This window comes from Rosa rugosa, chromosome 5, assembly GCF_958449725.1.
Source record: "Rosa rugosa chromosome 5, drRosRugo1.1, whole genome shotgun sequence".
NCBI classification, from domain to species: domain Eukaryota; kingdom Viridiplantae; phylum Streptophyta; class Magnoliopsida; order Rosales; family Rosaceae; genus Rosa; species Rosa rugosa.
Genome location: NC_084824.1, coordinates 5,990,116 through 6,006,879, shown reverse-complemented (window position 1 = coordinate 6,006,879; position 16,764 = coordinate 5,990,116). Strand labels below are relative to the sequence as shown.

The 16,764-nt window shown below is 38.1% G+C and overlaps 3 protein-coding genes across 8 annotated transcripts; 1 reads left to right on the top strand and 2 right to left on the bottom strand.

Annotated features, from left to right (window-relative positions):
* The first annotated feature begins 5,631 nt into the window (after window positions 1–5,631).
* On the top strand, window positions 5,632–10,394 carry LOC133710085 (squamosa promoter-binding-like protein 6). 5 transcript variants are annotated; one of them, XM_062136066.1, is made up of 5 exons: window positions 5,632–5,910; window positions 6,726–7,425; window positions 8,233–8,369; window positions 9,049–9,807; window positions 10,066–10,394. In XM_062136066.1, the coding sequence occupies exons 2-4, from the start codon at window positions 6,788–6,790 to the stop codon at window positions 9,786–9,788; spliced, it is 1,515 nt and encodes a 504-aa protein (XP_061992050.1). In that variant the 5' UTR covers window positions 5,632–5,910; window positions 6,726–6,787; the 3' UTR covers window positions 9,789–9,807; window positions 10,066–10,394. The 5 variants fall into 5 exon arrangements, with proteins under 5 accessions (XP_061992050.1, XP_061992049.1, XP_061992046.1 ...); XM_062136065.1 differs by having other exon boundaries at window positions 5,702–6,024; XM_062136064.1 differs by lacking the exon at window positions 5,632–5,910 and adding an exon at window positions 6,054–6,459.
* A 2,805-nt stretch (window positions 10,395–13,199) lies between these two features.
* LOC133711107 (UDP-galactose/UDP-glucose transporter 2-like) lies at window positions 13,200–14,258 on the bottom strand. The gene has a single exon (XM_062137275.1). The coding sequence runs from the start codon at window positions 14,256–14,258 to the stop codon at window positions 13,200–13,202; it is 1,059 nt and encodes a 352-aa protein (XP_061993259.1).
* A 596-nt stretch (window positions 14,259–14,854) lies between these two features.
* Window positions 14,855–16,764, bottom strand: LOC133713155 (protein CRABS CLAW). Of its 2 annotated transcripts, none has more exons than XM_062139272.1 (7): window positions 16,570–16,764; window positions 16,096–16,260; window positions 15,806–15,905; window positions 15,606–15,654; window positions 15,437–15,512; window positions 15,234–15,299; window positions 14,855–15,156 (listed from the first exon to the last, which is right to left on the bottom strand). In XM_062139272.1, the coding sequence occupies exons 1-7, from the start codon at window positions 16,660–16,662 to the stop codon at window positions 15,142–15,144; spliced, it is 564 nt and encodes a 187-aa protein (XP_061995256.1). In that variant the 5' UTR covers window positions 16,663–16,764; the 3' UTR covers window positions 14,855–15,141. The 2 variants fall into 2 exon arrangements, with proteins under 2 accessions (XP_061995256.1, XP_061995257.1); XM_062139273.1 differs by having other exon boundaries at window positions 14,855–15,147.

Sequence of the window (16,764 nt, the reverse complement as noted above, 5' to 3'; positions counted from 1 at the left end):
TGCATGGATATTGTGGTCGACACGGAAGTGAATTACATTTCCTGACTTTCCTTTTTTTTTTTTTTTTTTTTTTTTATTCCTCTCTTTTATCTTCTGGGAAAGTTCTCGCAGTAGTGCTTTTCTCTGTATATACAGTTGGGAATGTTTGTTTGTCTTTTGCTTTTTTACTAGTAATTAGTTTGGAGCTATATAATCAGAATTTCCAGTATACTAGCACCAGTTTGGTGGATTGGCTTGACTAGACTTGATAGGCATGTATGATATGATCCTTGAAATTTTCCACTGGATTATACTTTTCTGGAGAAGTATGGCACGATCATCATATCATACCATGTGACCTGCAATGTGTCTTACTTTTCGATTATGAGTTTGGACACAATCATGTCAGTTTTTCCATTAAACATGTGTGTGTTTATAGTTATCAGTCTTATATGCGTCAGATGTCCGCACTGCGGATCACCACGGCCTAATTGCACAATGCACAGGCTGTTCGAACGGTGGTGTTATATCGTTGAACATCCGTGGCAAAATCTGCACAAAATGCAGTGCAGATGTCCCCGCTCTAGATCGTTGTAAACTTCAATTTTTTGGAACATCTACCACCATGTATTAGATTGAAATTCTTTTGCAAGAATTATTCATATAAAAAAAAAGTGGGCAAAATAATTTCTTACCATCCTTTTTTATGTGATAGTTATTGTCAGCACAATTCCAATCATCAAATTCGGCCAACCTGGAAACAATGGTCTACTTGTCTGTGGAATGCCACAATCTTAAAATGGTCGAATCAAAATAAAACCAAAATTTAGTTGACACAGATAAAAGAACCTCCACAATGACTTGTTCTAGCTAGTTACGAAATGACTGCAAGGTAGCTCAAAAGAATACAAGTCCGCACTTTATCTATTTTATGATGTGTATTCTCACCTCTTAACTAAATTTACTCATACAAAAATTGGACAAATAAAAAATTTATTAGTTGTTTAACAAACCATCTCGGCAATTTAGAAAAGCAAAAATTTTTCTAATTAGCTAATGTTTTGCCGATATAATCATTGTAGAGAAACCTAAAAAATAAACGATTCAATCTTATAATACCAAATGAGTAAAGCTACGTACAAATCATGTCTTTTCAGTATGTCCACTCTAGATCCGCCATATACATAACATATAACGGGTTATGCCTTGTGTAGTGGGGAGCAACAGGTAGGTGTTTTGTAGTGGGGTGTACAAATATATGCAAGGAATGAATTGGTACTTATCTGATTTGATTCCATGGAGGCATGGATGCATGGGAAAAGCATAAAAGTTTAAGATCCGTACTAGCACCTTACCTCTCCTACCTTTCTGTCACGCTAACCTCAAATAATTAAGCCATTGATCATGTTATTTAACACAAATCCTTTCTAATCAAAATAATCGACAACAAAAAGGCAATCAAGCATTATTTCATATTATGATCACTATTAGAAACAATATCTCTAGATTCTGTACAGATTAAGCCAAAGTAATCAGTTCGTCTTGCAAATTAAGCACATAGATACGACAACTATTTGAGCTGTTAACTCTGGAAACTACAAATCAGGTTCGAGCCAAAAAGAAGGAAAAGAAAAAAAGATTTTCCATATTCTTTTGGAGTTTTGGTAATGATGCAAACCATCCACAGAATTGAAAGACCCAAAAGCGTATACATATTAAACATCTAAGCCCAGCCATAGAGGTGGTCAATGACAACAGTATGCGAAGTCAATTTAATGCAAATGATATCAAGTTGGGTGAGCTATTGCTGTCGGTATAGGAATGACTGGTCTCTACTCTCTACCATCAATCTTACACTAGTAAGTACAAACAAATTGGTGTGGTCTGAAAATTGGCCTCTAACAGACTCAATTCAGTCAATTGATTGATGTGGCTGCAGCTTCAAACACAAGGAATTGAACCACATGAAATTGCCAATTTTGAAGGCTGCATCACTTATTGTTAAGCATACTGAAAAAGAAAGTAGAAAACTTGGACTTGAATATCATCAATCATGAACCGTGATCCTTTTGGTTTTGGATAACCTACTGAAAACTGAGCAATGATGTAAACAAACACAGGCATGGATTTAAGTTCTGTAACTACCAGAATGGGTGGTATTGGGGGTCCAAATTAACTTATTACTAATTGATGTTGATGTTATTAATTACTAAGGTTTAAGGCTTTAAGCCCACAGACCCTGAAACTGTATAAATCAATTGCAACAAGAAAGAAATGACCTGCTTTTCCCTGTGCAAATCAAATTTGATCTCCTTCCTTTTATAAAAGGAATCTGCAAAGTGAGATCTCCAGCTCCCATTAACCTTCTTTTCACTATAATGGCACTATCCCAAATATCAAATCCACCCTGGCGCAACTTCTTCATGCCACATTTAATAAAGCTATTCTCATCACATTTACTAGTCCATTTACTACTCCAAGATTGAGACTCTACTTACATATAGATAGATAAGTTTGCAGGAAATAAGTTGGCGATGGGTGTAACTTCGATAGAATGTTAGACAATGAGTACGTACTTAACCATAATCTGTGAAGTCAAATAGAATATGAGGCAATATTGTATATCAAGCTATTACAATATTAAGCTAACTAGTACTTCACATCTAACCAACATTCAACACAAGAGACCAGTCTAAGAACCCAGCACAGAACCAAACTAATGAAAATGGACAGGAACAATGTATAGACACGCGATCAAGCAGAACACCAAACATTATCTCTGCCAAATAACCCTAACACCCATTAAAAAATCTCGAGTGGAAACATGAATATATATGCATACCTTTCGGCGTGGAGTTCTCGACTTTGTGTTGATCTGCCACAACTTCTGGTAAACCAAAGCAGAGACAACAACCTTCTTTAATTTATTCCAACATGTGGGAGGTTCCTCTATGGTTCCCATCAAACCAGAGCCAACTATATATGTCTTAGATATATCCATGGCCAAATGCAGGGAATGTTTCTGTTATCAAGCTAGAATTAAGCACAAACTAATCACGAGCTAGTATTCCACAAGTAACCACAACTTTGGACCAGATCATAAGGATCAAACAAGTTTTATGGTTGGTCCTCATTTAGGAAACTAGAGCAGGAGTGTCACCCACTCCCAGGATGAAACTTATTGTGACTTGGACATGGGGCAACTGCAAATTAAACATCATATCAGGTATGAATGTATGATATTAAGAATGACAACCAAGTACAACCAGAATATGAATCAGTAGCAGACAACATTGGGAGAGGATTTAAATAGAGGATTCAAGACTTCAAGTAGTCATAGAGACTTACAAATATATGGTCAAGTTAGAAATGGGATCAAACACACAAACACACCCCTGGGATAGTAACTATTGGGTCATCATTATAATAGGCAACAAATAAAGAACATTAACAAATGGGTTTTTTACCTGAGTGGATTCTGATCACTGATTAAATCATCTTAATTTGATGAGTGAATTTTAACACTAATTTCATCAAGTAATCAAGGCATCTGATCAGGGTTAGGGTTTGCTGGTGTGCGATTTGTGAATTTGATGTCATTTCTTGTTTGGGCGTAGTTGTTGGGCTGTTTTTTGAGTTTGGGCCGGGGTGTTTGGATTGTTGGTCCAAATCTTGTATTTTTTTACTGGCTTTTTTGAGTTGGCCTATATCTTAGTAGCTGCATATTCTTGCTAGCGATACACCCTATCTACCTTGGGAGGCTCTACCAGTTCCATAGGCGGCCGGGGGAGCTGAATAGGTTGAAGGAGGTCTGCAGCTGTGTATCGAGTAAAAAACTAGTAAAATAGGCAAGGGCGTTCACACAAACATATATCTCTGATCCATATTAAACTGATCGAGCAATTCAGTATTGAGGAAAAAGTTCACAAAACCAAATTTATTTTTTAGTATGTTCTTTATTGTCTTGTCTTGTGTAACAAAGCGTTGCACTTGATCTTTATTGGCACTTTCTCTTTTTTCTTGCGGGCACAAATGAGTGTTCATCGAGTAAGAAGTCATTTGGGTGTAAAGCATGCAGCCATGACATTCTTCAAATCTTGCTTGGATTTGGAGATAAAGATAAACAACCATGACATTCCTAAAGGCCCATATTGATAGGGACACGTATGCATGATAGCATGATCACCATGTTCACTACTTGTTTGTCTCTACTCTCTACACTCACTCCGGAAAAAACCAAACACTTTGTTAGTTTGTTTAGTATTTCTGAATTAGCTCATTGATTCGAACACAATATAAGTTTGTAGTTAAAAGAGTTCTCAGCTTCGGACTGAAATATTGAACGGAACATTTTAAAACTATCGGTTTAGTTTCTCATTCCACAACTCAATTATTCACCGCAATCATTTTATTCATCAAATTTTACTTTGGATTTGAAGATGGAGATGGAGATGGAGATGAATCGGACTTGACGTGGAAGGAACATAGAACTCACACACGTATCATAATGTTCACTATATTTTTGTCTCCGCACATCACATACACTTTGCAGTCGAACGATTCTCTATCTCCCTTATCTATATTTCAAGTGCGGAGCACCGTAAAACGTTCCGGTCTCGTTTATTCTTCCACAATCTAATTATTCACACATCCAACTTCATATATGTGTGACAGCTACCCATCGATGGGTGCATATCTTTGTGGATCACACACCAAAAACAAGGTGAACGGAAATGTCAGTACCCATCAATCCCTAGCTAGCTAGCAAAATTGGCTTCATCCATCCATCCATCGACAGGTAGCAGTTGGCAGGTCACTCCCTGCCGGAGCATAACCCTTCCTTCTGTGTTTCAGCTTTTGCAGACTACTCACAGGGGACACGTGTCGCCCCACCCACACACACAAGTGGCAAACTGGGTTGTCTGGGTTCTTCTCTTGTCGTTGCTCACTGGTTCTCTCTCCCACACTTGGAAGCTAGCTAGCAATGTTTTGAATTCAAAAGAAAACTAGGTTACAATGAAGGGTGTATATGTAAACATCTTAACATCCATTAGAGAAATTTCTCCGAACCTTAAGAACCACTAATTTAGATGTGTTAAAGATAGTACCAATATTTGCATATAAATAGTAAGACATATTTTGCTTCACAAACTTAACATCCGATAAATTTCTCAAATCCTTAAGACCCACTAATTTAGATGCGTCAAAGATGGTACCAACATTTGCAGATAAATAGCAAGGCATGTTTTGCTTCACAAACTCGTACACCCACATGCATGGTTGTCATTCTATCAAGATTTTCAGTAAGGCGATCATATAATTGAGTTTGCCTAACAATTTAATTAGGCGTACTCATGATCTGATTGTCCAATAATAAATTGCCACCTATATAACGATTTATTTCTTAAGGATAATTTTAGTATTACACATATCAAATAGTATAAGCATGATGCGTCCGTTTACCGCACATCAATGTATTGAATGAGTATAAATTTTTTAAAAGAAGGTCTTCGAATGAGTGGACAAACCTGCGCAAGATACCTTCATGGATATGAAGGAGCCATTAGTTTTTGATTGAAACAAAAGTAACTACTTATTAGGTAACTCAAAAGTAAAGTACCCAAAGGGTGATTGATGGTGACAAAGTAATTGAGCTTGATAACTTTCTAAACTCAACTCATTTGTTTGGAGAAAACTGATGAAGCAAGAGCCTCCAATCCACTTTGTCCCTGTAATAAGATGCAGAAGATGTGTACACAAATGTAATTTCGGCTTTGCCCTCTCAAAAGCTACAAAACAAAGACCTCGACTTGCTTTTTCGGACAGAGTCGTCGTGGGTGTGGAAAATCATCTCTGACTTATTCATCACACTCTCTGTGCCTGCTTCTACCTCACCAAACATACAATACCTGAAAGAAAGAAAGAAAAAAGGTTCACTCTTTCTTCTTCATTTTCATCAAGTCACTCTCTTTTTTCTTCTTCAGCTGTCTTTTTCCGTTGGGATATTAGGTTTGGTTCCCGAGAAAACGAGCAAGAGAGAATTGGGTATGTTTTTAACAGCCTATTTCCCTCCATAACTGTTCAGTGGCCATTTTTGGTCAATAGTTTTTATGTTTGTTCTTCAAATGGGTATTCGTTTTTGCTTCTTTTAAAGATGTAATCTTTTATCTGCTTCTTGTTCTTTGAGCTTCCAAATACATTTCAATCTCTTTTATGGAGGTTCGAATGTGAAAGTCAGTGGAACAAGTGATTCTGTTATCTGGGTTTATGTTAGTTTAAGTTTAAGCTTTGAATGTTCCTCTGTATATACTATATAATGTTTATGGGTGATGAAGTTTTATTGCAAAGGCTCTGTTTGGTTGTTGAGGAAAACAAAAATGGAGTGGCAATCTGCAGCAGGCTATGCATTTTTCTTTGCTTGGTTTTCTTCTTCTTCTTTGTTCTTTACTGGGGGATCAAGAACCAGAGAAATTCAACCAGGTCTTGTTTTTCTTTTCTTTTCGTTCGATCAGCAACAAATAAAGTATGGTTACTTGGGGTACTTAGTCATTGGAGCTCAAGTTCTAATATTTCTATTAGATGGGTTTGTTTTAGTTTGGGCATTCATAATTGTATGAGTGGTGATGTTATTGCTTTTTTTTCTGTAGTCTCCTCAGTGTTTATTGATTTTGTACTTCTATTCATTTTTCTGTTCCCATGGTTTCTTTGCAAATTGAAACTTACTTTGCTTTCGTGGTTTCTGGTAGGCATTTCTGTATCAGTGTCACTGCATAATTGCTGCGACTTTTTGGTTCTGTGTTACATACTCATGGAGCCTTGGAGTTTCGGTTCAGAAGGGAAAGGGTTTTTACTTGCTGATGAGATGGATATACCAATTGATGCATTTGCAAGGAGTACAAAAGCATTCCTAGAATGGGATAACAAAACTTGCTTTAATTTCGATAAAGAATCAGTTGAGAGCATGGAGTTCATGGATTTGGGATTGCCTGATACAGTGAGGGAGCCTTGTCATGGTAACCAAGTAGTGGATGTCTTGAGTGGTGTCGCTGGTGTGGGCTGTAATGATTCTAGTAACAATACCGTAGCTTCTCCTACTTGTTTGATGACTTCAAGTTCATCTTGGGGTGAAGGAGAATCTGGCTCCAAATTTTCGAGTCCAGTCTGTGAGTCTAGTAGCCAGGATTCATCACTTATTGCTTTGAAGCTAGGGAGGTTGGCTGATAGCAAATATGGACAGGATAGTCAACATCTGAAAGAGAGGTCAAAGAGAGCTCGCACAAAGGGTCCACACTATCAGACTCTCACCTGCCAAGTTCATGGTTGTAACATGGATCTTAGCTCTTCAAAGGAGTACCATAAGAGGCATAGAGTTTGTGATGCTCACTCAAAGACTGCAATAGTTATCGTTAATGGCATTGAACAGAGGTTTTGTCAACAATGTAGCAGGTTGTTGCTTCTTTTCTTGTCCCTAAGTATCTGTTATGCCTTTGTTTTGCCTGTTAGTTTTTAATTTCTATTCTGTATCAACTGCATTTAATTATAAAAAGGTAGGATTAATTGCTATCCTTATTTTGTATCTAGAATGAATCCACAGATAAGAGTTGTTTATTTTTCATGTTAAGTGAGGTATTTCTTTGTTGACTCATGAGGAACCAAATGGCACGAAAGAGATGTGAAATGCTCAAAGAGGCATGCCATGTACATGAAGTTCACAAAGCTACTAAAGTGTCTTGTAGGTGAATCTGCATTTTCACACCCACCTCAAACAGGGCACAAGGAAAGTTATCTTGCAGATTCAGCACTCCACTTAAATATTTGCTCCTAGGAATTGTCACAGATTAGGATCTCATATGCATGGTGAGGGATGAAAAATTCCATGGACAGTGATATTTAACCTCATCTATTAAAGCATTTATAAGATTCCCTGCTTTTTGTTTATTTTTCTATGCCTTAGTAGTACTCGAATAAAGTTCAAGTCAACTTGGACAGTGATATTCTTTTCTGCTTCATATTTAATGCTCTTTAACCTTAATTACTGTGAGACTTTTTGTTAACTAATATGCCTTAAATTAGGTTTTGGCTTGCGTTCTGTTACTTTAATATCTGATGATGAATATAGATCTAATGAATGTCCATTTCTACTTTTCATCTCCATATAGTTTTGAAGATCATTATACACCCAAGGTCTACTATACTATTTCAATTTTTTCACTGTAATGAATTATGACCAAATGGTATCTTTTCGGTTATTAGGTTTCATCTGCTGGCTGAATTTGATGATGTTAAGCGCAGTTGTCGTAGACGCTTAGCTGGCCACAATCAACGCCGCAGGAAGCCTCAACTAGATACTTTTGATTGTAAATCGCGTAAGTGGCTTCAGTCATATCAAGGTATGATATGCCTCAGCCCCTACTACTGATATAACATCCTCATTGGAACATTTTTCTGTGGTGATTTCTCAATGGGAGAGATCAAGATACTAGAGGAAAGTGGGATAATTTTTTAAGTTTCCAAAATGCTATGGCCATATATGCCGCATAAAGTTTTATAAATTTTGATGGAACAGACCTTTATGGCTAGAATTTCCTGGTAAGAGCAAGATAACTTTATGCTATTCTTTAGTCCCACTACATTTGAATATTTTGACCAGGCTGTTTTCTGTCATTTTCAATAAGAATTCCATCCATTAAAGCTAAAAGGAGGAGGCTACATCAGACACCAATGGTGTTCCTTTTAGTTTTCTATAAAGTTTATTTTGGGAGCTTCTAAGGAGAAACAATGACTGTAATGATTAAAATGGTGTGCAAACAATTTATTCCTTAAAGCATTTGATTCCAGCAAAGATATTGTTTCTCTAGGTGAATACAATTTGTCTGTCTAATCATACATTTTCTTGGTTGAGGAAGAAGATAAGGCTATAATAATATATTGTCCTTCAAATCAACATAGATGAGAGCCTGTTAAAACAACTAATACTGAACGTGCATTAAAAATCTATATTAGTAACTGTGAGGTAGGATAACTTCATGAGCTATGATATTTACTGCTAGGTTTTGTATGTGTTTGCAGGCATTGGATATCTTGGAACTTCCTTGCCAAAGAGAACACCATTTGTCTTTTCAGATATACTTCCAGGTGGCATTCTATATCCAGAAGAATCTAACGAGTATGGACATATTAAAACTGAAGATGAATCAACTTACAGTCAATGTGTGACACCCATAACAAACAGGCTATTACCTCCAAACTCTTTCCTCCAACTGCATGGCCTCGGGAAGCAACATGCTTCAGAAGTTTCTTTGTCAGGAAGTGAATTCTCGGTTTTTGATACTGCATCACATGTCCAGAAAGCATCTGGGGCGTCAACCTACCAGGGTGCTCTCTCTCTTCTGTCAGCTCAATCACAGAGCTCAATCCATTCAGCAAGAAATCAAGTGGCTACCCCTCTGCAAATACAGAGAATCCATCATGGTGCTGGTCAAATTAATGAACGGCCTTCCACAGTAAAAGCCTTGGAAAAATATGGACGAAACAGGTCCTTCCCATGCAGGATAAACTCCATGGGAGCTGACCAGATGGACTCAGTAATGATTTCTGATTCTAGTCATGCTGTTGACTTCCAACTTCACACAGATAGGGTTTTCCAGGAGTCAGCTCGCTTCAGTCACAAGTATCATCTTTCTCCTGAAAATGGACCAACTTTTGATTTGCTCCAATTGTCTTCACATTTTCAAAGAGTGGAGCAAGAGAGAAACTTTTTGCAAGTCAAACATGAGCAGGGGGATTTCTACTGTTTCCCGCAATCTTAAGTAGCATTCAAGTGACAATGTGAGTGTTTCCACCTTAAAACTCTGTTCATATTCTTTTCTATTAGAACTGTGTAGCACCTTTTACAAAGATTTATTTAAAATGGGCATCCAAAATCTAGCATCAGCAAGAAGAATCAAATTATTTAGTCCTCTTCATAACATAATAGAGATAAATATTGCAGATATTAGGGATGAAACAAAAACCATGAATTTCCTGGATCTGTCTCCTCATTTATATAACTGTATAGATGATATTCATGATTTGATGCTTCTGCAGCTTGTTGGAGGCAGTTTGGATTGGCTTCATCAGGGAAAGTCTAACTACATTGGTGCATTTCAGAGGCTGGTAGAAAACTTTTCTTTTCCGTAGAAGTAAATAACGAAAAAGCCGTGTAGAGTTCTTTAAGCTTTATATTATAAGTTGCATTAGACACCTCTGTTCTATTTATCTGCTTACATTATGCTCATTCAAGGATTACACAGTTGAATTGGGGTTGTTATCAAACTGCTCATGCTTTTTTGCATAGATAATGTTGAAGGCACAAACCATCATGAAAAATAAAAGGAATGGATCCACCAAAAGTAGTGTGATGATTCCATAAGATATCTTGAAGCATTGTTTAGTTGATAAAGTTATGCTGCAGCATGATTGAATGAATTTCAGATCAAAAAAAAAAAAGGAAAAAAAAAAAAAAGCATGATTGAATGAACGACTTATAGTGGATTTCCTCAGGCCTGGGAACATGATGACTTAGAATGATAATCTTTTATGTCCACTATATTTATATAGATTATCCCACAATCTCGTGTGAAAGAAAAGTTTACTGTCTTAGGAAATCATATTGGGTATTCATGCGAGCCTTAATCAATCAGAGCAAAAAGTTGGGTAGCTCGACCACCCATGAAGGTTGAACCAGCGGGCTAATAAAGGGTAGCAAATACTGGTGGTTACTTGAATTTTATATGATGCAATGCGCTGTGGAATAATACCATTTCGAAGGTAACAAAATTGCAGCCATCAGCTGCCATTTGAATAGTTGAAACCTGCTTATTCTATTCATGTTACAATTCACAACTTGGATGGTTGGACATAAACAAAGAAAGCCTTGTGCGCACCAGCATGGTTCATTGGTTCAAAGCACCCAGCCAATGTCATTATGTTAAGTGCCTTGCTAACCTCTGAAATTTATTAATGAAGAAAGAAAACTTTAAGTAAAACCTCCAAAGTAAATAAAAAAACAAACCACCAAAAAAGAATAAAGGAATATGGGCCAAGTCCCAGTACACCAAACCAGCAGAAGTTGAACCATGATTCACCAAATCATGCCAACTGACATGTGAAGACCAAAATTGCATTGAAATACGATATCGGCAAATAATCTCCCTACTTATCATGCCAGATTGAAGATAATCTAGAACAAGCAAGTCCAGATTTGAGATTTTGAGGCTCGAAGCAAATCATAAACATCGAACCCCTAACCATCACAAAGAGTAAACAACATGCTGCTAGCCAATTGCGCATCGATGGGAATAAATGGAAGACCAACAATGTTTATCCAACAAAACCTTGATACTCATTATGCTACAACCGCATCCTAAAAAAACGGAAAAAACTATGACGAGCCATTTACAAAAATGTATTAAAATTATGATCCGAGTAAATCGGAGACAAATAAAAAAATCTAGGGGAAATGATCATTTACCCAATTTCAGCTTAAAAATTGCCCACTTGCACAACGAAGAGTTTAAAAACCCCATTTACCCAAAACACTCTAAGGGATTATTTCCCATTTACCCAATTAATTCTTTTTTTATTCTTTTTATTTATTTTTGGGACTTTTTTGCCCTCTCCTTCTGTCTCACTTATAGAGAGAAGTCATCCTCCACCTTGCTAAGCTCCGGTGACCAGTGGTAGCCGCGGACTCCGGTGACCGGACTCCGGCGACCGGTGACCCGATTCCAGCAACCGATCACTGGAATCCGGCAACTGGTCGCCGAAATCTCGAATCCGGCTACCGGACTGGTGACCGGATTCCGGCATCTGAATTTATTGCCCCCTAATAATGCCCAGTAACTATATTATTGCCCCCCAGTAATCATATTATTGCCCCCCAATACTCATATTATTGTTTTCCAATAATCATATTATTGCCTCCAATAATCATATTATTGTCGTCCAGTGAATTGTATAAACTCCCAAAACCAAAATTAATACCCTACAGACACAATTGATCAATTTATATGCATATTATTGCCCCCAGTAATATGAGTATTGTCCCCCAGTAATCATATTATTGTCTCCCAATAAACATATTATTGCCCCCAATGCTCATATTATTACCCTCTAATAATCATATTATTGCCCTCAAGTGAATTTCGTAAACTCTCAAAAACCAAAATGAATACAATATAGACACAATTGATCAATGAAACCAATATGTTCAGTTGTGCATATTTTTTCCTCCCCCATTCTCGGAGCTCTTCCCATCGAATCAGAAACAAAAAAAACCATCGAAATCAGGAAAAAAGAAAAAAAAAAAATTCTCCGGCCACCCACGCTTCCCTTCTGGACACCCACGCTCCTCCAGCCCGATTCCGGCCGGATCGCCTTCGTCTTCTCCACGTCATGCACCCCATGCCTTCTTCTTCTTCTTCCTCATGCTCCTCTTCTCTCTTCACTATCCAATCCGTCACAAAATTAAAAGGAAATGGCTGGGCTCGAAATGGTGCTCCTCGTCGGACATGGCTGGGCTCCGATCTTTGAGAGAAAGAAAGAGAAATGGAATTTATCAAAGGATGAGAGACGAGCAGCGTCAGAGGAAGGGATTGCAGCGGTTTGATTCGCTGATGTCCTGAGTTGTAGATCTGAGTCAAGGAGTGGGCAAATCGGTCGTGGGATTCTTCGAGGCAGTTGCAGTCGCAGAGAGCGTGGATGACGCTGCTGAGGTTGAGCGGGTCGGGGCGGTAGCCACAGAGGCGGAGGTGGTAGAGGAGGTGGAGGGCTTGGTCGACATTGCGGTGGCAGGTGCAGAAGAAGAAGAAGATTGAGAGGTGATCGGTGGTGGGAGAAGGAAACGTAGGTGGGAGGGCCGGCGAGATCCAGTTGAGAGAGTGAGTCTGAGAGAGAGAGAGATGAATGGAATTTATTAAGTAAAACGAGGGTAATACTGTCAAACACTGTTGATTTGGGTAAATGAGGTTAAAAATCTCTTGCTGGAGTAAGTGGCAATTTTTAGCCTAAAATCGGGTAAGTGGTCACGGCCCCAAAAATCTATTTGTCACACACACCTATGCTGAATTTCTTGCCTATTTCCCCTCATTTTGAGAAACAAAAAACAAAAAAAACAAAAAAACAAAAACAAAAAGCAAAAAGTAAAACAAGTGAACAACAAGAAGCCCTCATGTTATTATTCACACCAAGGCCTTGTTCACTTCATTGTCCTCATCAACTTCTAATCTTGTTTCATTTGCTCTTGGGCTTATCATCAATACGGCGTCTTTGATAGACTTTGCATGCTTGTTAACCTGGTTTTCTGGCACCATCTTCAGTATGATTCCCGCGGCTATGAGCATTAGCCCTGTACCATGCTGTTCCGTCAATGGCTTTGTAAATATCATGTACGACAGCAACAATGTCACCGCCTTCCTAGCCGTTGTTATCATAGCAGTAGTGGCGGCTCCAAAAAGCACAATGAGGGATAGCACAGATACTTGTCCAACATATGTGGCCATGGCTTCAAACACTAAGACCCCATACACATAAGGATGCTCGGCGCAAGAATTCCAGGCCTTAAAGAGTTCTCCGGTAAGAATCATTGGTGGAAGTAGCATCGGCAAGCCAACTACTGTTGAGCAGAACAACATCTCTGTCTGGGTGGTGTCAGGGTTGATTGTAAAGATTGCTTCTTGCACATTCCCCATGAAGGCATCCATAACTAGAGCGCCCGATATCATCACCACACCCAATATGCTGAAATTGGGAGATGTATTTGCATCTGCTAATGTGAAAATGATGAGACCAATAACTAGGAGGATTGCGGATATGTACTCATGAATTGGGTATTTCCTTCTCAGACCAGGAATAAATGCCCCCATAACCATCACAGGCAGAACCTTTGTGGATTTGAACATAATTTGGGCAGGGTAATTGAGCCAAGCCAAGGATCCCTTGGTCAATCCATGAGAACCCATAAGAACAGCGGAGAGCTTCACATATGTTCTCCATGGGTTCACCATTTTCTTGGTGGTGAAACCTTGGAGGTATATGAACGCTAGGTACACAAATCCTTGTACAAAGGTGAAGTACCATCCATAGCTGAATTGGAGACGATTGTACACGTACTCCTCGCAAATGCCATTAACAAGATAACCAAAGAAGAACCCAGAAGAACAAATGAGGAATTGTTGCCAAACCGGCCTATCAGAGAGTGATATCCCAAAGAGAAACCTAGCTTGATCCTCATTCTTCATCTTCACGAATTGATCAAAACCCAACAAAGGCCAGCACTGTTAAAACCCGAAGACTGGGTTTTAGTGCTGCAATGCCGTAATGTACAACTAAAACCCCAATGTTTAATAAAAATGGTCGGTTTGTTGGAGGAGAAAAATAGCAGAGGCAGATTATATGTAAAAATTACTAAATTTTCGAAGCCTTTTTTAGACCGCCAATAGGCAGCGAGAGTTTCATGGGTTTGACCAAAAAAGAGAAGTAGAAGAAGAAGCTCTCTTTTATGTTTCTCTCTGGCTCTTTTCTATTAGGGGGAGGTGGAAACTGGCAATGAGGGTCTTAATATGACGTATTTAGGGATTTAACTTGATTGTGAGCTTTTTTTCCTTGAAGAGAAAATTTAATTTATGCTTAACAAGTAATCCTCTTCCTTAAATAATCATGGTATTTATAGCAAAAATAAAATGTTCTCTGAGCCTTAGATTAGATGTCACGGACTATAGTCGTTAGACTATATATAGAGTAAAACGGTAAAAAAAAAATAGTGATTATAATATAACACAGTAAAATGAAGGAATTAATTCATAACCATCTTATAGAAATGGAAACTTAGTCATTAATTAATACCACACATTCATGGAACTCTTAAATCTTAATGCATGCCATGTTCATAATGACTAGGAATCAAACTACAACGACGGAGTTAAAGTTCTAACTTTAAACAAACAAGACCAACATAAAACGACTCAGTTACAAATATATATATAAATGCATCATAGCTAGATCTTGATAATAAGCTGAACCAGTAGCACTGCTACATCGATCCCTCTCCAGTTCTACGTCCTGTCGTCCTCCATGTCATAAATGCCAGTTCTAGTAGCCTAGCACAATACGACGCCGTACTACTCATTCCTGCAAAATCTGGGACCTTGTTAATTACCATCAATATCTCTGAACTTTGAACGAGTAATAAAACTTGAACAGAGTCAAATTCTTACGTTGAGTTTGTTACTGCTGCCAGAATCTGATGCAGCAGTTGCTGACGGAGTAGGATACCTTGCCCACTGTAATATCGACAGCTAACTAGTTAGGTTGACGTAAAAAGTACATATGAAATCTAACCAGGTCTACCAGAAAAGTCTATGCAACCGTACGTGAACACTGAACCCTAATTAACTGCACAGGATTAAAGCAACCTTACATTTTTGGCAGCAGCACTAAAAGCTTCACGGTGTGGAATCTCTGGGTTCGCTGCTTTAATCCGCTGGATCTCCTCTCTATATACAAGTACAACACAAATTAAGGTGCTTATAATGATGTGATAATTATGAACGATGTGAAAACCAAATATAAAAATTGGATCCCCTCACTTCATGAAGCGATTGTAAGCAGATGGAAGCCTGTGTTTCTTCTCAGGTGCTGCAAGTTAAACAAATGAACACGTACTCATATTATAAATCCAAATAAACACAAAAAAAATAAAAATAAAATCTTATTTCATGTAAAAAATCAAGTAATCAACTAGCTTAATACTTGTTAAAATGTGGTGATAGGCTGGCTAGCTACATACGTTTACAAACAAAGGGTGCTTTGGGGGATGATGGACTCTCCAGAGATGTCGGTGACGATGATGACGATGAATGTCCCCTCATTGAATCAGTGGAAAAGCTCTGCGAGATTTTTCACATCAATATTCAAAACAGTGGACAAATTAACCTTCATCAATTAGTTATCAGCTAGTATTATATAAATTGATAATATATATTATAGCTAGCTAGGGTTTTCTTTCTTAGATCTGCAGGATATATAGGTGTCTTGTATTCAGGTAAAAATACAAATAAGATTATAACTACTAATAACCTGATGAAGAGTCAAGGTGGTAGGGTAATCATTGATCTGGCACTGATGAGGTGCTGGTTGGAGCTGGATTGGATTGTTAGGTCTGGTGGTGAGAAAGGAGAGGTTACTGCAATGACCACATTTCACTGTCACTGTGTCCATCATCCGCTTGCATGGAAGCCCAACCTAGTAAGGTTACATAACATGAACATAAACATTAAAAAACCAACACAACACAGCGAGCAGATCGATCTGTTCGATCTAAAACAAATGACATTTCTTATAAGTAGACCCATTAATTAGTACTTTTTGTAAGAAGCAGACCCATGTAAGGGTATGACTCTGACAAAGTTGCTTGTTGGAGAGAGAGAGAGGGAGAGAGAAAAATGATTGTGGTTTCATCAATCTATGAGACAATAGAGGGACAAAGCTAAAGTTGGAAAATATATGCATATGCTTCTAAATATATATAGGCAAACTTGATTGAGTACTCACCGCAAGAACCGTGTTGCAGAAGTTGCACCGAACGTAGCAAAGATGCTCAGACGGTTGAACCAAGTCCATGGTGACTTTGTCTTCCAGGTTCATCGTGAAAGAATGCTAAACCCACTTGAAGATAAGAAGAAGAGGTGGTTTAGGCTCTCCTGGATAAAGCTATGTAAGTTTGGGGGGTGTGATGAATGAGAGAAG